At 56.8% G+C, this 24,835-nt stretch overlaps 1 protein-coding gene across 2 annotated transcripts in view; it reads left to right on the top strand.

Annotated features, from left to right (window-relative positions):
* The window catches only part of ARHGAP26 (Rho GTPase activating protein 26), a 156,955-nt gene that overhangs the window by 14,087 nt on the left and 118,033 nt on the right, over positions 1-24,835 (top strand). For both annotated transcript variants that reach the window (XM_072872807.1, XM_072872808.1), the window contains exons 2-10: positions 9,865-9,960; positions 10,984-11,045; positions 11,551-11,622; positions 12,893-12,994; positions 16,384-16,494; positions 17,368-17,472; positions 18,262-18,391; positions 18,781-18,881; positions 21,457-21,551. In XM_072872807.1, coding sequence (XP_072728908.1) covers positions 9,865-9,960; positions 10,984-11,045; positions 11,551-11,622; positions 12,893-12,994; positions 16,384-16,494; positions 17,368-17,472; positions 18,262-18,391; positions 18,781-18,881; positions 21,457-21,551 — 874 coding nt within the window. The remainder of the gene's footprint in view (positions 1-9,864; positions 9,961-10,983; positions 11,046-11,550; positions 11,623-12,892; positions 12,995-16,383; positions 16,495-17,367; positions 17,473-18,261; positions 18,392-18,780; positions 18,882-21,456; positions 21,552-24,835) is intronic.

The following is a 24,835-nucleotide window of genomic DNA, read 5'->3' as shown; positions in this document are numbered from 1 at the left end:
GTTGCCAGCAGCCTGACTTCCAGCCGCCGCCACGGGCTTTTTTTGAGTGGGTTACCAAAACAGGCGTTGCACCTTTGGACCGTTTCTAGCACAGGTGACGGGAGGAGCAGGCAGGAGCCTGTGATGCCTCATGCATCCGTGACCAGATGTTTTGGAGAGTCCCACGCAACTCTTATCTCCCTGAAGCTGTTTTTACTGATTTTAAAGTTTTCGGTGAAGTGGCATCTTGCTGCTGGGGGTCTGGTGAGCTGGTGCCCAGGGCTGGAGCTGGCAAATGGGGGCCGAGGTCAGGCTCCTGCCCTCTCTGCGAGGGCTCGCTGCAGGAAAAGGGGCTGCCTTCCCCTGCCCCTCCAAAGAGAGCAATGGCCCCAGCCCGCAAGCCGGGTAGGGGCTTCCTTCTTGCTTTCTCTTTTTTTTAAAGCTGCCCCTTTCTTCCTTGGCACAACCTGCCCGGTGATACACGGGCAAAGTCCACCGCTGCCAGCAAACCCTCCTTTTCCCCGCAGCCGGGCTGCTCCCCTTCACCTTCAAACGGGGCCGCTGAGGGCAGACGCCTGCAACCTCGGCTGCCGTGGGCGAGGGTCACCTTGTGTCCCTGGGGTGTGAAACCTCCTCCGTCTTCCTGGAAATCCAACTGTCTCTCCAGGAGACCTGGCGGTCCTTCCGGCTTCGTTTCCCTTGGAGCTTCCGTGCCTTTCATTGGGAATCTCAGGAAGCTTTGCAAAAACGTCCTATCCTGGCCTGGCTCCCAGGATAACTCCAAATGTTATTGATTTGGGGGTGGCAAGATGACGTGGCCAGCGTGCTGGGCTGGTGGGCAGCAGCGGGATAATTTTAGCTGTGCAATCAGGCAGTCCTTCCAAGGGCTAACTTTGTTTTTCATGAAGCACAGAACTTTTATCTCTTGAAATACCATGGAAATAATTCATGTCTTCAGCATGTTACTCAAATCTGATCTGCTATTTGAGCCCAGTCAATAGTCCCATTCATCCGACAATGGGTTCTCTGTCCCTCTGGCAAACATTTTGCCGTATGAAGCCACGTTGAGTGTGTGAAGCGAGGCATACGGTGATGCCTTGGCTGGGCAGCAGTGCAGTGTGCTCCCGTGGTTGCAGTAAAAGGCTGAGCAGAAGCTGTGGCACCTCCTGGATCTTCAATCTTGGGGCCATCTCAGACAGATGGCTTAATTTTTCCTGCGCTTTAGCACGCCCGAGCGGTTTTGGGTTTTTTTTTCTTGAAGCGTGGTTCGTGGGGTATATGTATTTGTAAACTTTCCATGGTGAAATGAAGTTTTGGGATTTGGGGAGGCGGGGTTTGGCCTCCCCGCGTGCGCTGGTGAGACGAGGCTCGGTGCTGCGTTTCGGCTGGAGGCTGCGTGTGCCGTAAAGGCACCGAAATGGGGTCTGGGGGTGCTGCGGGGCCACAGCACGCCCCGGCAGCGATGCTCTCCCTGCCTCGGGGGATCCCGCGTGGGGTGAGCGCAGGGACTGTGCCCATTGCACCCCTCCTTGGGGTCACCTCCCGCTTGGTGTGGCACCCTCAAACCTCAATCTCTGGCACATGCCGAGCCAGGGCAGCCTTTCCACAGGGTTTTATGCACGAACGCGACGGCAGAAGCTGCTGCTGGAGGTGGAGTAGTCTCTGCTCATCTGGTTTTATATATTTACTCGAATGATGAATCAGAGGGGGAACCTGCCAGCAGCTGCAGTCCCGTCCTAAATCACTGAGTAACTCCAGCTGCCCATTGGAGAAGTTATTTAACAAACAAATCATTGCTAATTATGTATGAAAGTGGTTTGGGGATTGTGCCGGGTCCAGAGGACCACAGTGTCTCGCAGGAGCGGGGCTTTTGCTGACCTGCTCTGGGAAGCACAAAGAGAGAGGATTTAAACCTCTCGGAACAAATTAAGCTTTTAATGACGCTGCCCCGATGCTCCATGTCGACCGCAGCAGTGCATGGGCTGGGCTCCTTTGGGAGGTAAATTTTGATGCTGGTGGCTGCGAACGCTGGTTTTCAGGCACAAGGTGCTTGTTGCTGGATTCCCCTGCAAACCGCGGGGCTGCGGTTCGGTCAGAGCATCCCAACCTCAGCAGCGCGGCAGAACGCTCGCGTGCCTCTGTAGGCCAGATCCAGTCGTCCGTTCCCAGCTCCAGCCTTTCCCAAACACCATCCATCGACAGCCTTGAGCACCGCAGGGCATTGCATGAGCCCGCGGCGGCTTTGCTCTGGCGTTGTGCCCAAAGCCCCGGCTCGCCGGGTGGTCGTCGGTGGCGGGTGCTCGCTGCCAGGTCAGACACCATATTGCCGCTTTCTAAGCACCCTTGGCGGGCCATAATCCGTCTGTTTTGGCTGCTGATTAGAACGGCTGTTCACTGGATTACCCGTCCTGGCTGGCCCCTGTCTGCCGTGGGGTTGCTCGGTGCCGACTGCTGTGGCCGGGGAGGTGTGGGGCTGCAGAGGTGCCGCCGGGGCGGCCGTGCTGTGCCCTGCTTTCTCTGCAGCCTGACGGGGGGTCTCTGCTGGTGACCCCCCCAGATCCACCTTCTCTGGGCTCCTGCATGCTCGGCTGGACTGTACCTCACTTTCTTACCACTTCACGCAGTAGCTTGTCTTGGATTTTATGTTCTAGAAACTGCTGCTGTAATTGCGAGTCTTATACTGGAGGCTGTGTTTTTATACTGTATTTTTGTACCCCTTTTTGAGAAGCATTGGTAAAGAGTTTGCTTTTTTATATATATAAAACCTGGGCTGTTTCGCAGGACAGATCCCCCGGTGGATCCTGCCCTGGCATCGGCGGAGGAGGCTCCTGGCAGGCCATCGAGGCTGTGGTGGAGGTGAACCAGCCCCTGCTGCAGCTGCACACTGTGAGACCCCGCAGAGACCCCGCTGTGGCCCCATGGGGAGCACGGGGCGAGGAGCTGCCCCTTGCTGCTCCGCATCCCACCGCAGTTCCCCCCCATCCCCTCCCCGGGGCTGGCAGCAGCGCGGCTGCACGCCAGGCTCATGGCTTGCACGCAGCAGCTTGCACGGCGCGGTGGGTTTGCCTCAGGGTCAGCCCACGGCACCCGTGCATGGCGCTGGTCCCCTTCCTGGCTGGCTGCCTGCGGGTGCTGGGGCAGGCAGCGCTGCCCGAAGCAGCGGCTGCAGCTGCACGGGGGGTGACCCGCCGGGCTGCGGACCCAGGAGCTGTGGGGTGGCAGCACCTGCGCGGTGAGATCCCCGGCAAACAGCGAGACTGCGCCGCTCTCTTTGCTTGAACTGTTTCTTCGGGATTTGCACTGTTTATGCTGAAGTGTTTCTGTCGGGGGACTGTCACGGACCGGCACTGCCCGGGGCTCTGTGCACGTGTGTTATCTCCATAGCCCGGGCAGGTGACGTCTGATGACGGTCGGACCTTGCGCTTGTGCGGTGTCTGCTGTGTGCAGATCCCAAAGCATTTTGCAGACCTCGAGGCTTCACCCCCGTTGTCCCCGGGAGGCAGGACCCGTCATTTTCTCCTGTTGTGCCAAACGCGGAGCTGCCATGTGGAGGGCCAAAGAGGCTTGCCCGTATGTCAGCACCCGGTGAGAGCGCCGGGAGCAAAGCCAGGCCTTGTGTCGGCACGCCCCACGGTGCAGCCGCGAGACCGTCAGTCTGTTTGCTTACCCACAGGCACATACGCAGTAAGGAGGGCTGGAGGCATTTTCTTAAAAAATAGCCGTGAAAACAGGCCAAAAATAGCCAGATGCAGGTTTTTTGGAGAAGCTTTAAGGAACTTGTCAAATCCATGAGGGGGGAGCTGGTGGCTTCTGTCCTTGTGGTTGTCAGTGGGAGTGTGGTCACCTCCCCAGGGAGGGGGCTGGGAACCCGCTTGGGGCAGTGGGGCTGCCGGTGCTGCTGGGAGGGGACAGGCAGTGCCACCGCTGGCAGCCAGGCAGAGGTGCCAGAGGTGCCAACGAGGAGGGGACAGGCTCCTGCGCTGGCTGCCAGGGACCCTTCTGTCCCTCTTTGCTGCCTGGGACCCTCCCATCCCTCTCTGGGGGCTTGCGGGGGATGCGCAGCCTGAGCCTGCCCTTCCACGGGGGAAGGAAGGGGCAGGAGTCTCGGTTCCTGTTGTCCAATTGAGCATTAAATATAGGCTATTGAGCAATTTTCTTTGCAGGAAGTGTAGAAATACCGCTCTGTGTGAGCACAACCTCTGTCAGACACCATGAGGGCTGGAACTTGCCTTGCAGCGTGCAACTGGCCTCATCAGCATCCTTTGCTTTCTCCCTTTGCAGCAGCATTAACCCTTCACTCCCGGACTTGTCAGAGGGCTTGTCTTTCACTTGACCCGCCTGCAGCGTCCTGCTGCTCCTGCCTCTGTCCCTGGTGCCCCGATAGTGCAGCTGAGCCAGAGCTGGTCTTGCTTTTTCCAGCTTAAATAGCAAGCCAGCTGCAAAGGCAGCTTTGGGGAGAGCCCCACTTTCTGAGCCAGTAGTGTCACTTTTTCCCTGGCCGACCTGATCTTGCAAACACGTGCTGCCGGGCCGGGGCACCGCGCTCCCAAGTGGGCAGTGGGACCGGGGAGCTTGGGGCGGGCAGGAGGGGATGTCTGTCTTCTTGGTGTCTCATTTTGATGTGTTATGGTTCCCCACTGTGTCCTGTGGCCACGTTTCCTAGCCATCCATCCCAGCCAGGAAAAGCACGCAGGTGGAGGAGTTGCAATCTCTTCTCAATCATAAATTTTGATTTAAGGGAAAAGCTCCCTGCTGTACATCCGCCCAGGCTTTCAGGTTTCAGCGCACCTTACCTCTGTGGTCCCTTTGGGAAAGCCTGAAGATGTTTTAAGCACTGAACACAAAGAGAGAGGGTGATAGGGTGTTGCACAGAGGTGAGATGTCCAGCTGAGGAAGAAAGTTGTGGAAAGAGCTGGGAGCCGGTGGCTGGGAGAGAGTGGCTCGTGGCAGGGTTGCGGTGCCAGTGACTTCCCCGAAGTGGCCGAAGCTCTACGTGCTGGGTCACCCGAACCGGGGATGCATTAGATCTGACGCCTGCGCCCCGGGGAACAGGGCTGCGCCGTCTCACAGCAGCGTGCCCCCGGGGCAGACCTGCATGCGGGGGCTGCCCCTCTGCGCTGGCTGCGGACCTGGCTGGGACGGGGTCGTCCCTGTTGTGCCCGGGGTGCTGTATGCATGGAGGAGGGTTGTGAAATCACGTCGTCTTCCTTCTATAAACGGCCTTTTTCAATAGTTCCAAATTCCTTTTGAAGGGGCTTTTTCTGTAAAAAACCAACCACTTCAGTCTCATTGCAGTTACAGCAACCACTCCCCAGCAAGAAGATTTAACTCTCCGTCGCTGAGGAGGAGGAGGAGAGACGCCGGGGTGATCCGGGCAGACAGACAGTGGGAGCGCGAGGTGCTCCCTTGCGGCAGGGCTGCTGCGGGCTGGGGTAACGTCGGCTTCGGCCGGGTTTGGAGGGAGCCCCGGTGCCTGGAGGCGTGAGGCTGGGATGGGACCTCAGCCAGCAATTACCCGTCTCCCTGGCTGGTGGAGGGAGGAGGAGAGGTGTGGGGTACCAGGGGAGGAGCGGGCTGACCCCTGAGCTGGGCTCAAGCGAGGAGGGACGGGCAAAGCGGTTAACCGGGGCTGCTTCCAGGCACAGGCAGCTGCCCTCTGCCCTGTTGGGAGCCATCCCCCCTCTGCGCTGTTCCTGCAGTGGATGGTGGGGATGCAGTGGATGGGGACGATGCAGTGCACGGTGAGGGTGCTGAGCGTGTCTCTGCTGTGCGAGGGACGGGTGCTGCGGTGTTCGGTGGCACGCACGCGCCCCTGCTCTGACTCTGCAAGCAGCTGCCTCTGTGGTGCGCACCCGGGCAGGACCCTGGGTGCCGGCAGGGCAGGGCTCCGTGAGAGTCTCCGTCCCCTGCCGCGCGGGCAGAGTGGCGGTGCTTCAGAGGCACGGCCAGAATTGGCTCCTGAGCATTTCCTGGGGGACTGTTCACAAAAAAAGCAAAGCTATGGCTCAGGAGTTGTGCAGGAACTGCTCAAGCCGCAGCAGGCAGCAAGCAGCCCAGAGGCAGATCCCTGCCTGCGCCCTTCGTGCCGCTCAGCTTTGCCGTGCTGACAGACGAGCGATGCCGGGTGCTTTGGGGATGAGCAGTGAGGGTCAGCGGGAGCCGGCCGCCTCCTTCCGTCTGTGATCACTGCTCTCCGACCTGCTGCCAGCAGAGACGAGATCAGAGCTCGGAGTTCAGCTCCAACTCCCTCCTTGCCGGGACGGGCCCCTGCCGGTACCTCTGCCCTTCGCGAGGTCACATCTTCCACATCACTTGTCCCCGTCCTCTGCAGTTTTCTCCCCCATTGCACTTGGTTCAGGTCATAAACTCCCTTCCAGGAAGGGACGTGCTCAGGAAGGGGAATGCTGCTGGGCTGCTCCCCTAAACGGTTGAGCGGGTAACCCTGTATCGCAGTAACGAGCCAATACATCACTCTTAAAAGGGCATTTTATTTTGATTATTGGTTGCTGGAGCTACGCAGCTGCACCTCTGGCATGCGGTGCGGGTGCCTGTTTTCTGTCAAGTGGACTTTCCTGAAGGGATCGTCCCGTCCCCGCCAGCCTGGGGGTGGGAAAGGGTGTCCATGGGATGACGATGAGGAGGAGGACTGCGATAGCAACGCTCCTGCGGGACGGTCAGCCTGCAGAGGGGAGAGGAATGAGTCACGGTCGTGGGGACTGTGGGGCAGGACGGGCCTGTGTTGGAGTGGAGGGGAGGACAGGTGGGCACGGCGGGGCTTCGGAAGGCACGTTTGGTTGTTACCTTAGCACGATGTGTATTGACCGGAGACAGTAATTCAGGTGCACTCACTGCGCGCTGTGGCGTGCCGGGCAGAGCAGCCCCGGCTGTGTTAGCAGGTACGCCGGCACTACCTTGCAGGTGGGATGGAGATCTGCTTTGCTGCTGCGTGGCCGCTGCCTTCTCCGCCTGGTTTTGTCTCGGATCCTGGGCGCAGGCAGGCACGTGGCTCCACAGCGGCTTCACCCCAGACCGTCCCGAGGTGGCTGCAGCCCCGGGGTGGCAGGGGCCACCGCTTGCCCTCCCGCCCTCCTGGTGTTTCAGCAGCTCGCGCAGGGCTGTTTTCACCTCCTGGGATGCCTCTGCCAGACATCGCCCTTTCCTCACTGTCCCCGGAGATCTTCACTGCTCTGTGCTGCAGCCGCGAGGCGCGATGGGCACAGGAAAGATTCATCGGCAGCAGGGCCGCAGGCTGTGCGCCCACGTCTGAGCACCCCTGGGCTGGCTGCCGCTGCACTCTCCCCGCAGCCACGTTGCAGCCTCGCTGCTTGTGCCGGCACCCGCGCGTCCCTGAGGCCATCCCGGCTTGCCCGGCTCTCCCGGCTCTCCCCGTGCAGGACCACCACCCGCTGGTGCCCGGACCCCGAGCTGGTCGCATTGCTCAGGCAGAAGGATTTTTCTGGCTTTGCGGTGGTTTTCCCTGGTGTTGTGGTCGACTGGTGAAGCCAGCCGGAGAACTTGGAAGCAAAACTTCCACAGCCCTTGGCGCAGCCTGGCTGTGACTCATGCGTGGGGTCTGGGTGCTTTTACTCACGCACAAGAGGAAGCAGAAGTTTCTGTCGAGCCTTTGTAGGATTTTGGGTTTGCTCGTCCACTGGGGCAGAACAAGCCTTGGGAGCTGAGCAGGCACACGGAGGGGTGAGCACCCTCCCCGCTTTCCCTGTGCGCCCCTGCCCGCAGCGCAGCCGGGAGCTTTGGCTCCTTCCATTGGAGAGTTTTTTCCCCAAAATGTAGATGAGAGGTTCAAGCTTTTAGGAAAAACAGGATGCTAGGAGTGCGGATGGGTCTAATGGTGGGTGGCACAGGGAGGACGATGAGGCGCCTCCGTGTGGGCTCCTCGCTTGCACCCGGGGGTGCGGTGCAGGTGCGGGTGCCCCTCTCTCCTTTTCTGGCCAAGCCTGCTGCTAATTTTAGCATCCTCTTCACCCCTGCGACTTGGCCATGTCGTTCAGCGAGTGGCTGCCAGCGTTCCTCCTTTATCGCCGTCGCACTGGGAATTATCTCCTTCTCCCTCTGCCTCTCCCTTGCCTATTTATAAGCGCTGTGGACCATTGCTGATGGGTGCCGCCGGCTCCAAAGGCTTCTCTGCTTCACTCTGGCTCATGTGTGGTCCCTGCTGCGTGTAACGTGGGCAGGGTATCAGCGAGGCCGTGGTGTGCGGTGAGGAGAGCGTGGCTGGCGGTCAGCACAGAGCTGAGGGAGAGGAAATGGCTCCTTAAGTCATTAACGTCATCTTCGTTATTATTCCAGAGGAGGCAGGAGGCTGCCTGGCTCCTGGGACCGGGTTAAAGTCCCCGAGCCCTCCGGCTGCCCCGGCGAGGGAAGGGGGGCTGCTCCGCTGCGGAAAGCAACGGCGCCGGCGTGGGGAGGAGAGTGGGGAGAGCTGTGCCGGGCTGGGTGCTACCAGGTGGCCCCAGCCCTGCCCGTCCACGGGTGCGCAGCAGCCGGCGTGCCCCGAGAGCTGCCCGCGGACAGTCCTGGTGCCTCTGGTGCCCTTCGCCTGCTTCACTCCATCAGCGCCCAAACCACAGAGCTGGAGCAAACCCTTCCCACCCCCCGTGAGTCTCTCTTTTAAACCCCAGCAGGAGCACCCTGGAAGCTGCCCCAAAACCGTCTGCTCCCGTAGGCGCAGGCAGAGGCTCCCAGCAGCCCCGGGCATGGGCAGGGTGTCAGCGGTGCTCGTTCCTTCGTCTGGGGAGCAAAATGCAAATGCCGTTTCATGTGAACCACGCTTTGAAAGTGTGGATGCTCCGCTCTCGGGTTCCCTTGGCCATGGCTCCTTGGCTGCTCCTTGGAGAAGCCCCCGCTGTACTTTTCTGCCAGGAAAGCTCCTGGCACTTTCCCTCTCCCTGCCTGCGTTTGCTGGGTGGTTTCCTGCTGCCTTAGGAAGCAGTTGTGCAAAGGCAGCCGGGACTGAACTGTGGGCAGGATTAGCCCCAGGGCTTTAAGCAGAGACACTGGGAGAACAGCTTTAATACTTGGAGAAAGCTGTAAACTTCCTTATCCCACGGGGAAAGCAAAACGCTTGAATTCTTTTGTGGTTATCTTTTGGCTGTTGGTGTCCGAGAGGAGGAAACGGCCTTTGTGTGCACACGCATGTTTTCCACCTGTGACTGGAAAGGAATAAAACCGCTGAATTTTTGGACTTTGAGTGAAGAAATGCGTAGGGGAATTAGCATTATGTCTTCGTAACGCCGTCTGAGTGCCTGCAGTCCCTCATGTTGCTCAAGTACAAGTTCCCCTCCAAGCCGGTGGCCTCAGAGTGCCCGGGAGCGTGTGTGTCTGTGCGTGCAGGGTTACGGGGCCGGTTTGAAAAGCCAATCCTGGATCTGCTCAGGTCACGGCAAGTAATAACTTAATAGGATTCAGATCTCAAAGAGAATCTGCAGCTTGGAAAGCAATAAACCTCTGCATTATCACCCGTACGTGGTGCCTTCGTTCAGCAGGACTGGGAGCCTGTGCAGAGGTGCTGTCTCTTGGGGACAGCGCGGGAGCTGCCCCAGCAGTGCCGCCCTGCCCCACCGATTGCCATTGCCTCGTAGCACTGGGCTTGAGCTCCTGCATGGTTCTCATGGTATTTTGAGGTTTCATCTCCTGCAGTGTATTTTGGCAGGCGCTGGCCGGGACCCCGCAGAGCCCCGTCCCTGGGATGGGTGCAGGAGAAGGGCAGCGCTCTTGGGGGTTTCCTGGTGCCAGAGGAGCCCCATGGGATGGGTCCCTCCATGGGGACTTGCCGGCTGGGATTACGCGTCCGCCTGCATCGTGCCGTTGGTGGGCTCTTTTATTTTCTAACATCTGCCTTTTCCCCTCTCCCCGCTCTCTCGGCAGACCTGTCTGCAGCCAAGCGCAAGTTTGCAGACTCCCTCAACGAGTTTAAATTCCGCTGCATCGGCGATGCTGAAACAGATGATGAGATCTGCATAGGTGAGTCCTGGGCACTGGTGCCATGGGTAGCCCTGAAGCCACGCTCCAGACCCCTGAGCTGAGCACGGTATGGGGGAGAAACACGCATGAGGATGCCCAGGGGCCCGGGAATTTGTCTGGGTGCTTTCCTGCTTTCTGGAAATGGCATATTTCTCCTGGTTCAGCATCAGCAAAGCCTTCCTAAGGAAATCAGTTGCTGCTTCTTGGCCTAAATCTAGCCCTACCAGACAGGAAAGGAAGAAGATTGCCTGTATCTGAAACCATCTAGATTATCCGGCCTGTTTGCATTGGAGAGCAGGGATCTGGAGATGTGGTCATGGCTAAATACACTGCAGGGGGCTGTGAACTGAAGGAGAGGAGCAGCAGCCTCGCTGCCCGGCTGCAGGAGCAAGGACCCGGCAGGCACCTGCTGTGCTGACAGCAGCCAGCAGTGCAGACCCTGGCAGCGCGCTCCGAACCGAGCCCGGCTCCACCACGGAGCTTCTCATGGCCCAGGGCAGCAGCTTCAGCCGCTTTGCTCCATGTTATCCCGCTTCTGCCCCAGCTGAACTTTTAGAGCTTATTGTGCACATCATCTGGAGCCAGGAGAGCAAATGAGCTTTAGCCCTGATTTAACTTTGCTTATTTATTTGTGCCCAGTCTCTCAGCAAAAATAGCTTTCTCATCCAAGTCCCCTTGCTGCGATGCACACGCTGGTGAGCTGCCATTCGTGCACCGAGCGTGGCTGAGGCCAGTGCTGAGCCGTAGGGCTGATCAGCAACCGGCTGCTGGGTAGGGCAGGTTTGAGATGAAGGTGTGGTGTGGAGGTGGGAACACGGTGCTGGGGATGCTTTGCTACCAGTTACTTCTGGAGGCAACTGGAAGCCTTTCTGAGGAGAGAGTAAAGATGATAAAAAACCCCAAGCAACCAACCCCCCAAGCCCCCCAAAACCCAACCAAACAAAAAACCCCTGTTCAGTCTCTCTCTTAATTTAAAAGAAAATAAAATGTGAAATGCTGACCGTGTGGGTGTGTCCCTTCCAGCCAAGTCTCTGCAGGAGTTTGCCACGGTGCTGCGGAACCTGGAGGACGAGCGGATGCGCATGGTACGGCCCCGTCCGTGGGGAGCTGGGTGGGTGGTGGCACCACTGCTGCCACCTGCGGCTCTGCGCATGGTGGCTGGTGTGGCACCCGGGGCACCGTGGCGTGTAGCAGCTGCAAGCCCCAGTGCCCCTTCCCTCACCCAGGGCAGAGCTGCAGGGGCGAGCAGAGGGAGGGGAAGGTGAACTTGATGAGGGGGGACGCTTGAAGAGCATCAGTAGCGGTGTCTTGCTGTTGGAAAATGGCCAGCACTGGTGCTGGTAGGGCTCGCTGGGATGAGGAGCAGGTTTGGTACAAGCCCCTCAGCCTCCCCGGGTCCTCAGCCAGCGCAGAGCTGGAGAGGGTGAAGCGTGCGGGTTTCCGTGGGCTGCAGGAGGGTTTCCGTGGGAAAGGCTGTTGAGGGGCTCGGGCATCTGGGGCTCAGCTGGGGAAAAGGGCTGCACCAGCCCGGCTGGGACCGGGGCAGGAGCACGGAGGCGGCGGGTGAGTTGTGCCCATCTTTGCCCGTAGATCGAGAATGCCAGCGAAGTGCTGATCACGCCGCTGGAGAAGTTTCGCAAGGAGCAGATCGGGGCTGCTAAGGTAGGCTGCAGCTGCACCGAGCCACTGTCTCCTCTGGGAGACAGAGCCCAGAGCCGCACGGTGATGGCCGTGGCCGGGACCTGGCATGCTGCGGGGATGGGCCCTGCTGGGCATGGGCATGGGAGGAAACGGCTGCGCACTGCTGCGGGATGGGGACGGGGACGATCCAGCTCCTGTGAAAGTGCCTCGATGTTCCCAGTTCACCCACAACCAAGTAATGTGCCAAGGGCCAAAAATCACATGCCAGTTGAAGCGAACTTTTTTTTTTTCTTCCTGCAAACCAGAATTAATATTTTCTTAGAGGGGTTCCCAGTCGTCTGAGCCCCCCAGTCTGCGCTCCCCACCTCCGGTGTGTCACTGGGCGGCTGCATGGGAATTTGGACGGCTTCTGGCAGGACGGGCGAGCCCAGGGAAGCACCGGTGTGGCTGAGGGCGGCTGTGAGACAGCCTGGCCCCCCCTTTCTTTCCTGCCTTTGTTCTGAAATTTAAACCGCTGTCTGCGGCTCTCCTGTTGTTATAACAACCTGCTGCTGCCTGCAAGAAGCACATGCCAGCCCGGCAGGGCCGTGTTTGCATGGCAGCGGTGTGCCCAGTTCCTTGCTGGCACAGGAGCCGTGGCAGCACCGCGGTGCAGCCCAGCCCGGCCAGGCTGTCGTGGTTCGTGCAGCTAAAAAAACAGACAAAAAGGGGTGCTTCAGAAAGGAGCCGGTTATTAGCAGGTGTCAGTGGTGGATTTCATACTGGCATGTCGGGGTGGCAAGGCTGGGATGAGCGGTGCAAAAGAAAAGTTACGGTTGACATCCTCCTTTAATGCTCCTGCCACAAACAGCCAAATTACTGTGTCATGGTCCTGAGTGACGCAGAGGATAAGCCATTGCGAGGGGTGGCGGGACAGGATGTGAAACTGTGACGATGTGCTGGTTAGCTGGTTAGGAAGCACTTTCCTTGCTGTGTTGTCTTTGGGCCAGCCCTGGACCTGGATGTTTTGCTGAGCCTTGGGCCCTGGGAATAGAGGAGGGGCTCCCCCAAGTCTTGGATTTTGGCAGCGCAAGCCACTTTCTTGTAGCTGCGCGATGGTCACGGATAAAAGCAGCTTCGCCCACTTCCAGCTGATGCCCCTTGGCCTTGGTCCCGTCTCGTGCTGTGCAGAAGGGGGTTAGCTCCCGCCCGAGACTCGCAGTCCTGCACGATGCTATAGGGATGCCGTGGATCCTCGCGGCTGCCCCGGTGGCGTTGTGTTCAGCGTCACATTTTTTGTTTTATTTTGTAGGATGCCAAAAAGAAATACGACAAGGAGACGGAGAAGTATTGTGGTGTCCTAGAAAAGCACTTAAACTTGTCTTCTAAGAAGAAAGAATCCCAGCTTCAGGAGGTGAGAGCAACCTCTGGTTTTCCATGTCTGGCAGTAACTGTGGTGAGCTTTTTGAATGCTTTATGCAGCTTATAGCACCGCGTTTTCCTGGCTGTAAAATCAGAGCGATCCCAAAATGGATAGCAATCAAAAAGGAGAGAGAGTTTATAATTAAAGAGTGCAACAGAAAGGAACTGGTTCTGCTGCAGGCTTCCCTTGTGCCAGCACAAATCACGGATGTCTAGTTCCCTGCTCTGAAAGTGGCTGCGCTGGCTTTGGGCTTCATGGGAGGAGTGATCAGGCTTAGTGCTTTTAAACTGCTTTAGGAGCCTCTTACTGACTCGGGACGTAGTTAGCTGCTGTGCCAAATGCTCTTACTAGATGAGTACGCTGACTTTTCAATCACTTCTTCCAAGTTTGGAATTCCCTGCACTGGCCCAGAGCTGGGTTGGTCCCTGCAGGATGCACGTCCTTGTTTTTGGGCGTGATGCTGGTGCGTCGCTGAGCCGTCCCTGGGGGAATTGGTGGGCACGGGTGTTACGGTGCCCAGCAGATTTGGGGACTCGAGAGCAGATACATCCGAGGCACAAATAATCATCTTCCATCAAATCAGGGTTGAAGAGGGGTAAGAATCAGGGTTGACATGCCTGCAGGCCAGCTTTGTCCTTGCATAGGTGTTCTGGGTTTGTAAATAATTTACCACGTGGAAGCACCCATATGTCCCAGAAGATGGAGAGTCCCATTCTCATGGCTTTTAAACGACCCTTTAAACCTCTGTTTTAGTTCGTGTTTGAATTACTATTGTGAGACACAGGAGTGGAAGGATTTCTCTCAGGGGAGGGAAGGAGCCACTTGTGACTGTCAGGTTGCAGCCGTGACTTTTAGAGGTGTGATCCCGTGCCCTGGCCAGAGTATGGCCCTGCGGGGCTGCCCAGGAGCAGCAGGGCGGTGGGATGCGGCGTGGGATGCAGGCGGTGGCTGTGTGCGGGATGCGGTGCGGGATGCAGGCGGTGGCAGTGTGCGGGATGCAGGCGGTGGCAGTGTGCGGGATGCAGGCGGTGGCTGTGTGCGGGATGCGGTGCGGGATGCAGGCGGTGGCTGTGTGCGGGATGCGGTGCAGGATGCAGGCGGTGGCTGTGTGCGGGATGCGGTGCGGGATGCAGGCGGTGGCTGTGTGCGGGATGCGGCGCGGGATGCAGGCGGTGGCTGTGTGCGGGATGCGGCGCGGGATGCAGGCGGTGGCTGTGTGCGGGATGCAGGCAGTGGCTGTGTGCGGGATGCGGTGCAGGATGCAGGCGGTGGCTGTGTGCGGGATGCGGTGCGGGATGCAGGCGGTGGCTGTGTGCGGGATGCAGTGCAGGATGCAGGCGGTGGCTGTGTGCGGGATGCGGCGTGGGATGCAGGCGGTGGCTGTGTGCGGGATGCGGTGCGGGATGCAGGCGGTGGCTGTGTGCGGGATGCAGGCAGTGGCTGTGTGCGGGATGCGGTGCAGGATGCAGGCGGTGGCTGTGTGCGGGATGCGGCGTGGGATGCAGGCGGTGGCTGTGTGCGGGATGCGGTGCGGGATGCAGGCGGTGGCTGTGTGCGGGATGCAGGCGGTGGCTTTGTGCGGGATGCGGCGCGGGTGCCGTGCTGGTGCGTGTTGAGCAGCGCTGGCTGCTGGTGCCATCTGCTGGCATTTTCCACCCCGAACTTTGACTTCGGCTCTTGCTGCGAAGGCGGGAGGAGGCTGGAGCCAGCTGGAGCCAGCTCCCAAGTTCAGGTGTTGGGGCCTTTTCCCCTGGGGCACTAGGAAGCGTACACTGGTTTTGGGGGCTCAAGCCCCACCGAGGAGGGGATGCCTTTGAAAGAGCGGTCCAGCGTGTAGGTTGTGAAACGTGGATGTGGCATCCAGTGGCATGTGGGAGTGCTCGCCATGTCCGGCACCTCCCCTGGGGCTGCCCGCCGTGGTCGGGGGCTGCAGCCGCGGCAGATGTGCGCGGGAAAGGTATGGTAGTGTTTTAGGAAAGTTAACACCACCCGTTTATGAGCATTCTGAAGCTTCACTGGATGCTCTGATGTCCTGAGAGACAAGGGTTTGTGTCTGGGAGATGCGGTGTTTTATATTTCCTAACCTCCTCTTGCTGTCTACATCTGGAGGGTGATAGTGGCCACAGTGCAACTGCTGCGGCGGGGCGGGGAGAGAAGGAAACCATGGGAATTCTCTGCTGCTTTGGCTGTTGACTGATTAAATAACACACAGAGTCTAATCTGCCATTTAACTCCTGGCAGAGTTATTTGATTGCATCATATTTTCTGCTTTTCAGAACTCAGTTCGCTAACTACCTCAGCCTGCACACCGTGGGCACACAGCACAAATGCTGGTGGCAGGTCATGGGGAAAAAGGGCCATTTCACAGCTGTGTCACACACAAAATCAGGAGAAAGCTGCTGTTCGAATGCAAGCGGGTATTTGCCAGCTGGGTTTTGCAGAGTGCGGAGCAGCCGTATGTCCAGCCCTGACGGGATGTATGGATGTATCCTCCTCCCTGGAGGTCCGGCTCTGCCCCGGGCACAGCGAGGGTCACGCTGGCGAGGGCACTCCGTCGTCCTCAGCCGGGACAGAGGAATTTGCCTCCTGTTGAGCAATGACTCGATAGCGGTTTGTGCTGGGGGTGAGGCTCTTTGACCAGCTGAGTTTACTGGCGCTGAGGTCAGAGGGATGGTGGGTCACCCAGACCGACCTCCCCGTGGGCCCTGCCGGCGTCGGTGACCCCCGGGTCCCTCTACACAAAGCATCACTTGCAAACGTAGCAGCAACGTGTGCCAGGGACGGCAGCCCGGGGATACCCGTGTCTCTCACCCTGCTTTCAGTGCAGCAGCTCTGCTCCGTGTGCATGGGAAGGTTATTTTTACGCAGTGGGATTGGGGCATATCCCTGTTTTTGCTCACTTGGGTTTTACCTGCAAAGCAGAGGGGATTTGCTCACTGCTGATCCACCCAAGTGACACGCTCGCTGGAGAGGGTGGAGGGGTGTGTTTGTGTACTGCCACCGTTCGGCCCCGGGACACGCTGGGCAGTCTCCTGTTGTGGTGCTTTCCAGAAAGCGGAGAATTGCCTTTTATTGTCAAGTATGCAGTGACTTCTCATTTTTCTCGCTTCTAATGCGTGCTTTTCTACACAGCTGTCAGGGAGGTGAGAACATGAGTCATCAAAAACATTTTTTTCGGCTGAAGAAAGAGCCTGTTCATGTGAATCAGGTTTATATTTAATCACTGTGCCATCTGGCCAGCCCTGGACTGGGGTCTGAAGCTGAATTTGTTCTGCACGGACACGTTCCCATTAGACCCAGATGTCCTCTAGTCGCAAGGCCAAGTGCTCCCGGTCAGTAGTGACTTTGTATTTCCTCTTTAATCTCCCCGGCGCTTGCAGGCAGACAGCCAGGTGGACCTGGTTCGGCAGCATTTCTACGAAGTCTCCCTGGAGTATGTCTTCAAGGTGCAAGAGGTCCAGGAGAGGAAGATGTTTGAGTTTGTGGAACCTGTAAGTGAGCGCTCAAGCCCCCTCAGCCTGCGAAAAATGGGGGAGCAGGGGCTTGGGGGGAGCGGGCCTGCGGCATGGGACATCCTGCAGTGGGATGGCCGGGGGCCTCCAGCCTCACCCCATCACCCCTCCCGCAAAGGGAGATTTGGGGGGAGAAAGCACCCATGTGAGCTCTGGGGCACGGAGCCATTAGCTCAGCAGCCATGTGCATGTCAGAAACATTTCATTTTTGATTCTGCGGACATCTCTGTGTGGTGGGCTGGACTGTGGGGCCTGCTGGCAATTAAAAGAAAAATAGGCTTGATTGGGGAAAAAAATAGAACTGTAATGTTCACAAGGGGCAAAGAGTGCAGGAGTGACAGAGATTGAAAAAAAAAAAAAAAAGAGTTTTCTAAGATCTACCTTTGCTCAGGTGCTAAGTCCTTTAAAACTCCTCTGGGAAGTGCCAAACCTCCCTGGCTCTTTGCAAAGGTAGTTCCTGCTGAGAGAAGAGTAACTCGGAGTTGGGAGAGGTGTGGCGCAGGCAACGGCAGCGTGCTGCCTGCTTCTCCTCCCCGCTCCTTCCTGCACCTCCCGGCTCTGCTCTCAGTGACCCCAGGGCTTCAGTGATGCAGGGAGGGGGGACAGAGGGGGCGAGGGGTCCTGGGGCAGGGGCTTGGCTTGGCTTTGGGGGAGGAAAGCACAGATTCAGCTTCGGGGTCCGTTCAGAGGAGGTTTTGAAAGTGAAATGAGGAGCAGGGCATCTTCCTAGGGACTGCCAGCAAGCCCCTCCGCCCCTGGGGCGTTGCAGGGACGCTTCCCCTCGGCAGCAGTTGCTCTGAAAGTGGCTGTGGGTCTCTACTGACCGTCTTGATTCGTTTTACCCCAACGCAGCTGCTGGCCTTTCTGCAGGGGCTTTTCACCTTCTACCACCACGGCTACGAGCTTGCAAAGGACTTCAGCGATTTCAAGACAGAGCTGACAATCAGCATCCAGAACGTAAGTGTGCCCGTGCCACGTGCCCGTTGTTGTGACTGTCCTGCACAGCAAAATAACACTTTTGGATATATTTTAATAAAGGTTTTATTCTCCTTTTTTTGTGTGCCATCAAGCAAAGGCTTTGACTGCGTCACTGAAAGCAAATTCTTTTTTGTAAATAACACTACGTCGTATACACAGCCTACATGGCAGTTCATTCCCTTCGGCATACCAAACGCAGAGGCCCAGCTTCCCCAGGAGTCAGCCAGCGGGCAGGCGTCATTGCGTGCCCTGTGACTGTAGTGCGTGTTTCAAGCCACTTTGCAAGTGTTTCAAAGCGCTGTTCGTTCTGGGAAGTGCAGCACTTTTTGCCGTCCCAGTCTCCGGGCTGTGGAGCGGAGCCCTTCTGCCGGCCGCAGCCGTGGCCAGTGCCCGGCTGGTGCCCGCACGTCGGACGTGTGTGCAGGGCTTTGGCACGTTGGCATTGCAGCTTTGCTTTCCTCTCTTGTTATAAAATTACTCTTTTTCTCGCAAGGACGCAGACTGGTTTCATTCTTTTGAAACAACTTTTTCACGAAACTCATAGTACAAATGACTTGCCAGTTGTCATAGTATTTTTCTTTTAGCTTAAATCCAGGCCCAGGAAGAAAACCTGTCCTGTGGCTGACAGTGGGCTGCCCTGGTCCCATTTCCCACACGGCCTGTAGTGACCCAGCTCTGGGGTCCCACCCCTGCGTGGTGCCTCCTCGCTGCAGAGGAGGCCACGTTGGGTCCTTGCATTGGAGAAGGCATTCCTGTTTTAATTTGCAGACAAGAAATCGTTTTGAAGGAACAAGGTCCGAGGTTGAATCTTTGATGAAGAAGATGAAGGAGAATCCTCACGAGCACAAAAACATCAGCCCTTACACGATGGAGGGTTATCTCTACGTGCAGGAGAAACGTAGGTATCGGGGCGGCGGAGCTGCCTGCCAGGGCAAGGCGGCGAGCGGGCACCTGGGGAAGGGGGTTTATCAGGGCATGGGCCATGAAGGCTAATTCGGCAGGCTACAAAATCCGTGAAAGAGAGGGAGTGGCCCGATGGGGGGGATATTAAGGTGGGAATGTGTGAGCCAGGCTCTCCCTGGGAGGGAGAATCACTGCCAGTGCCTGATAAAAGTCTTTCCTCTGAAGAGAAGGGGGTAATAATGCTTAATCCACTTGCAAAGTCCAACAAGAACCGTAGGTACAGAAATCTGTCGTGTTAAATGATTGTTAAACATAACAGATTGTTAATGGGAGGGCACTGAAACTGTACTAGCTCTGGGAATAAAAACTGCATTTGCTTGGTAGGTCACTTTGGGACGTCCTGGGTGAAGCATTACTGCACGTACCAGAGGGAATCGAAGCGGATCACAATGGTGCCGTTTGACCAGAAATCTGGAGGAAAAGGGGTGAGTGCCGACAGGCAGCAGGACTGTGTCCCGGGGGCCTCTGCCAGGGAGCGCTGCGGAGCTGCCGCCTGCATGCTCTCCCGGTGCTCCGACTGAACCGTTTCTAGCAAGGTGACACAAATGCAAATGAAGTGGGTCAGATTCATTCCAGGCTGAGCAGGTGCCACACGGGGAATTAAGTCTGCACCTTATTAAAAAAAAAAACAAACCAAAAAAACCCCTCAAGAAACCCCCCGAAGCCTACAGATCTTTGGAAACTGTCAGCTGCACTGAGAGCAGAGCCAGTTTCCCAAGTGGATAGAGCCCCTTGGACATAGCTCTGTTTCATGCTTCAGCTCCACATTCCAGGCTGGTGTGTGCACACAGCTATTTGTAAGGGCAAGTTTGCAGCAGCTGCCTCTGGGCTGAGACTGGGCCTTTTGCCTCTTGCCTTTAGGTCTGTCCTTTGTTTACTTATTTCTGTTTGTGAAAGGAGAGACCTTTAAAAGCTGAAGCGTGCGTAGTTGCATCTTTGGTTCCACTCTTGCTGTTCCTGGCGATGCTGGGCACATGGTGGGTCCTGCGTCTGCACCGTGCCCTGCGAGGCTGTGGCTGTTTCCGTGTGTGGAGGTGGTGGTCGGGGCTGGGAGCGGAGTGGGGTCGTGCCATGCGTACCCACCACGCTCCAGCTCCATGGGCACCTGCTCCCCAGTCCCTAGTTCTGCTCCAAGGCCCAGAGAAGAGAACCTGTTCATTATTTTACTCCTTCCCCAATGCCTATGACTTGGCCAATGAAGTTGTGCTGTTTTAGACAGAGCCACAGAAGAGCCTGGAGCTCCCCTCGGCCCAAGGGGGTGTGGAGGAGCAGGGGCAGCAGTGGATGTGGGGTGTGGGGGGCCAGCGCACGCCGTGTGCCCCACTGCTCCCGGGGCAGCATAAGCCCGGCTGTAGCCGGGACTGGCTTTGCTCCTCTATACAGCAGGAACAATCGACCCCCCCGGAGTGTTCCCGGTCGGGGTGGTTTGCAAGCATTATCCCCTTGCAGGGGAGCACCCCAGGCAGCTGGACAGGCTGCTGCACAGCTCCTGCTGGCAAAGGGAGCCGGCTGTGGGGAGGACAGCTTTTAAAATTAATTTCCTCTTGCCTCGGAGCACCTTCATTACAACTCAGCATTAAAATATCCCAGCCCTGTAATCACCAGCGGCTGCACTGTGTTTCATGTGGTCTCTTCCCATTTCATAGCTTCCCCTGCACCCCGGGGCCCGGGCGCTGCCGACGCAGCCGTGTTGCCCTTCTCACGCAAGGCAGGAGCCCTGCTCCGGCATGCCGTGCCAGCCGCCGCGCCCGTGGGGCTGCTTGCCTGGGGTCTCATGGCTTGCGTGATCCTGGCATGAAACGCTGCCTATGCTGGGGCAGCTCTACCTGGGCTGCAGAGTCTATCAGTGATGAGCGGCACGGGCATCAGAGCGTGGAGCAGCCCAGGGGCTCGTGGCCGCACTGCCGGGCATTTCGAGGTCTGGCTGGAGCGGGTGCCAAGTGACAGGCGATGTTGGAGGAGACCCATTGCTCGTGGGTCACAAAGGACACTGAGTGTGGTATCAGCCCCTTGTGAACGTGCCTCGGGCTGTGGCTGGAGCCGGATATTAGTGGGTTTGAAGCGGGGGCATTCCCTGAATACCGGACGGGGAGTTTGGCAGCTTGGGAGCAGCCTTGTGCCAGCAGCAGGCCAGGCTGGGGAGGACCAGGTGCAGAGAGCCTCTGCTGAACCCCGGGGAGAAGCCCTGCAGGGAGCTCGCTCAGGTCTGGCTTCCTGGGTCTGTTCTGCGTCCCTAAATATGTTTCCTGGAAAAATGGTGATGTCAGGGAACAGGGTGGTCAGCCAAGGTGTCATCAAGAACAGCACAGAGAGCACAGAAAAGTGGCCATCTCCAGGAACTCGTTCAGAATTCATTTTCTATTGAGTCATCAGTGGATTTTAAAAATTGCAGAAGGAGAAATGTCTGTGCTGGCAGGGACTGAGCAGGGATTTCCTCCAGCAGAGGACAGCAGTGCACGCGGATCCTGCTGGATCACTGCTCGGCGTGTGGAAATCCAGTACAACTTGGATGCAGATGCCTGGATGGGAGAATGGTTTTGTTGTTGCTTTGTTATATAATAAACATTTTAAGACATGTTTGCTCCCGTTAAGAGTTCTCGTGTGCAGAATGCTGCCAAAAATGCAGCCTGGAGTGAAAATTGACAGCCAGATCTATGATGCGCTGTTCAGCAATGGAAAATAAAGCTGACTTTGCCCAAAAGTTGTGGTCCAACACCCCCTGCCTGCCTGAAGCATGGGTCGCGTGATGCTTAATGCACAAATTTAATTGTGTGCATTCAGAAAGGAAGGCTCCTCGTGAAAGATTTTGGACTAAACATGGTTGCAAGGGTGAAAAGACAAGTCCTCATGCCAGATATATAAATACATATATCTAGCAGGCTGATATTGCCAAATCTCCCCAGGTTTGAACATGTTCATTGAAAGCGCAGTGGCTGCTGGGGACAGACACACAGTTGGTTGATTGTGCTCAGCCTTATCTGCGATTTTGTCTCTTCTCAGGGAGAAGACGAAGCTGTTATCCTCAAATCTTGCACACGGCGGAAAACCGACTCAATCGAGAAGAGGTTTTGCTTTGATGTGGAAGCTGTCGATCGGTGAGTGCCAAGGGGCATCGCAGCCTCGGTGTTCGTGCAGCCCAGGTCGCCGAAAGGATGCACACGCCGGGGGTTACACTAGTTGTGCGTAGGAAAGGTTGCACTCATCTGTACTTGGCTTTCCTGGGCAGTTCTTGTGCGGTTTCCGTGTTTCTCTTCTCTTTTAGCCATACCCTCCATGAATGGAAAGCATTAGTCCATGGAAACACACTCTCCCTGGTGCTTCTGGTCAGGTGCTCTCAGTATATTGAGTTAGCGCTTCGGTTTACAAGGTGCCAAGTTTACTCAAGTCTCAAACTTTAATGGTGTTTTAGCAATACTGCAGTCTCTGGCCACGTAAGGTAAATGGTTGCAGGTACGGAAAAGATGCTCTGTGGGTGTTTTGGCAGGGATATGATGCCTCTTTCCAGCACTGAGTATGTGTTGGAATAACTTCAGCTTTTGTGCTGCAGAGTGGCTGTTGCTGGTCCGCTATGGATGGGCGATAATGGAAGCCCGGCTTGCACCTCCGGACACTTTACGTTCACTTCTTTCTCCTGAAGGAGTAAAATGCTTTCTGATGTGATTTATCACGTAGCAGCTGAACCAGATGTATGTGTGGATTCAATCTATAGCGCCTAGGAATGAGGCCTGTTATCAAATCTAATTAGCATCACACACGGCTTACATATATAAACAGGAAAACCAGGCTGGGGTTGCTATTCCAAGTGGTATTAGTCACTGCCTGATATCTTCCTCGCTGCAGGAAGTTTACATGGTTTACCAAAGCTCGCTCCAAAGTCACTGGATGTCTGTGCCCTCCCAGTTGTGCGCCTGTTCGTGCTCCAGCTGTCCTCCCCTCCGCTGGCCACCACGGGAATGCCCAGGAGATCTCGGGAAAACCCGAGTTCGTCAAAACCCGAGGTGTTGAATAACGCTGGAATACCCCGCGGTACCTTTCCCTCCCCAGCCTGTGCTTCCGCAGCGTTTCGGTGCCAGCCCTCTCGCTGCCAGCCCAGCCCCGGGCAGGGAGGGGTTGGGGTGATGGAGCTCTGCCTGTGTTGGCTCAGGGATAAGATAACCCCGGGGCTGCCTCCCGCTCTCTGGAACTGCGCTTTCCTCCAGAAAGCTGCAGTATTTCTGCTGACATGGGGATTTTTTTACTATGCCCTGAGGATATTTTTTTAAAATGTGAAAATCAAAATAAAACTTGGAAGAGGAGAAGCCAGCCACCACAATAGTTTTCTTCTGCAGCCTGTTCAGAGGCTGCTGAACCTTCCCTTGATGTCTGGAGCCTGCTAGGCGTGGGATCAAGAGCTACTCCAGAAATATGCCTGCTAAATGTAAATAATGGCAGGGGAGCGGCAAAGGCGGGGAAACCTGAGAAATTGCTCACTTCATGTACACCTTCCTGCTGCAAGAGATTGCCTCTGCCCGAGAGGACGGCAAGAGCAGAAAACATGAAATAAAATGTTTCCCTGGCTGGTTTTCCCCCCAATATACAGGCAACTCTTGCGTATTTTTGGTATCAGAACTTGTCATTAGTTGTCTAAAGTAATGGTTATTTCCAAAATAGTTAAGCTTAAGAGGAAGAGGAGGCAACAGGTTTTGCCATGGCCAAAAGAGTGGGATGTGCCCACCCTGCCTCCCCCTCCCCGGGACAGTCATGCTGAGCGTTGGGAGATCTGGGCACCGTCAGGGCTTCAGGTGACGCTGTCGATGGCCAGGGTTCCCTGGAGAGCACCTTCACCTCTCCCGGTACTCATGATTTGGCCTGTTTCACAAAGCGGTGTGTATCGAGGAATGGTTTCCTTGCCAGCCCGGGATTATCGGGGATTGGCAGCGTGTGGGTGCCACCCTGCAGCCGTCCTGCCAGAGCCTGGCCCGGCTTCGCCCTGGGGACGTGGGTGACCTGGAGCTCCTTGCGCAGAGGTGCCCGGTCGCAGCCGGAGGTGCTGGGGCTCACCTGGGCACCGCGGGGAGGGAGACCCGTGCCCGCTGCTCGGGAGGTCAGCCAGGCTTGGGCAGCAGGAAGATAGTGCCTTCGGAGGCATTGCTTTCCGTTTTGTGCTGGAGGAGATCAGCTCTGGCTTAAGGACCCGAGCACAGGCAAAAACTTCAGCCCATGCTCTCCACCCAAGTCCGCTGACCACAAATGATAGGGTATCTTTGACCAAAGGCTAGCTGGAGCGGTGTCTGTGTCTGTTTTCGCAGAACGGAGAACGCTGATTTGTGTAGTGGGCTTTTTGTCTTGGGCTGAGTTGTTTTGGGGGTTTTTTTTAATTGTCTCTACTAATAGAGAAGTTAGAAACTTGATGTCTTGTTCTTCAGCCCCATGCAGGAAGTCTGGATATAATTAAGGCAAACATCCCCAAGATGCTTCTCTGTCTCACATATGTACCGTGTTTTGACTTACAGCAGTTTTCCCCTTTCTTTTCTGTATGCAACTTCCAAATGAAAATTAGACTGGTAAGCAACATCCAGCAAGAGTCAAGTGTCTTGTAACCGATAGGTGCATGCAGTCACCTTTCATTAAGCCAGCCCAGGAGAACACTGTGATACTGAGAAAACCACGTGCATTTGTGGTGTTCAGAGGTAAGGGTGAATAATGCCACCGCAGTGTGCTGCTTCTGAAGTTCGAAACTGCCTTTCAAAAGGTTATCTGGGAAAAGGTGGATTAAGAGAGCAGGAAGATTTTTCTGTACATATCGCTTGCTTCCTATGGACAATTAAATTGGGTCGTCCCTTCCGAAGTACGTGTGGAGCGAGAATACGCTGGGCTGCATGCGTGCCTTCCTCGGCAAGGTCGGGGGCATTGCTGCACTGCTGTGGGTTTCAGCAGATTTCAGTTTGTGCACCCCCTCTGTACCTTTCCAGGTACACGTCCCGTTGGTGTTTGGTTGGCTTTTCGGGGCGATCTGCTGCGGGCCCCTCCGGAGCAGTGTCACGCACTAGGGATCCACAGCCTCTGGGTTGAAACCTGCGACTGTGCAACGCGCAAAGGCCATTGATGTCTCCCGCGGTGCTGGATGGGTGACGTGTCGCTGCCTCCCAGCATTTGTGTCCAAAACGTCTCTTAGTGCTGCAACAGATGACACTTAAATAACCTTGCAAGGCACCTGCAAGCCGGCGTCCCCGTCGGGCTCTGCAGCGGGTGCGGGTGGTCCGTGCTCCACTGCGGTGTTGCTCTGTGGCTTTCAGTGAGTTACTTGTGTGCCTCAGTGCCATGGGGACAATGTGAAGTCTGCTTCCTTCCCAGGCTCTCCTAGAGTGTATTCCATCATTTTTTAATGTTTGCCTTAGTT

This window comes from Ciconia boyciana, chromosome 9 (genome assembly GCF_034638445.1).
Source record: "Ciconia boyciana chromosome 9, ASM3463844v1, whole genome shotgun sequence".
NCBI lineage: Eukaryota > Metazoa > Chordata > Aves > Ciconiiformes > Ciconiidae > Ciconia > Ciconia boyciana.
The sequence above is the reverse complement of the archived record's forward strand: the minus strand, read 5'-3'. Positions and strand labels throughout refer to the sequence as shown.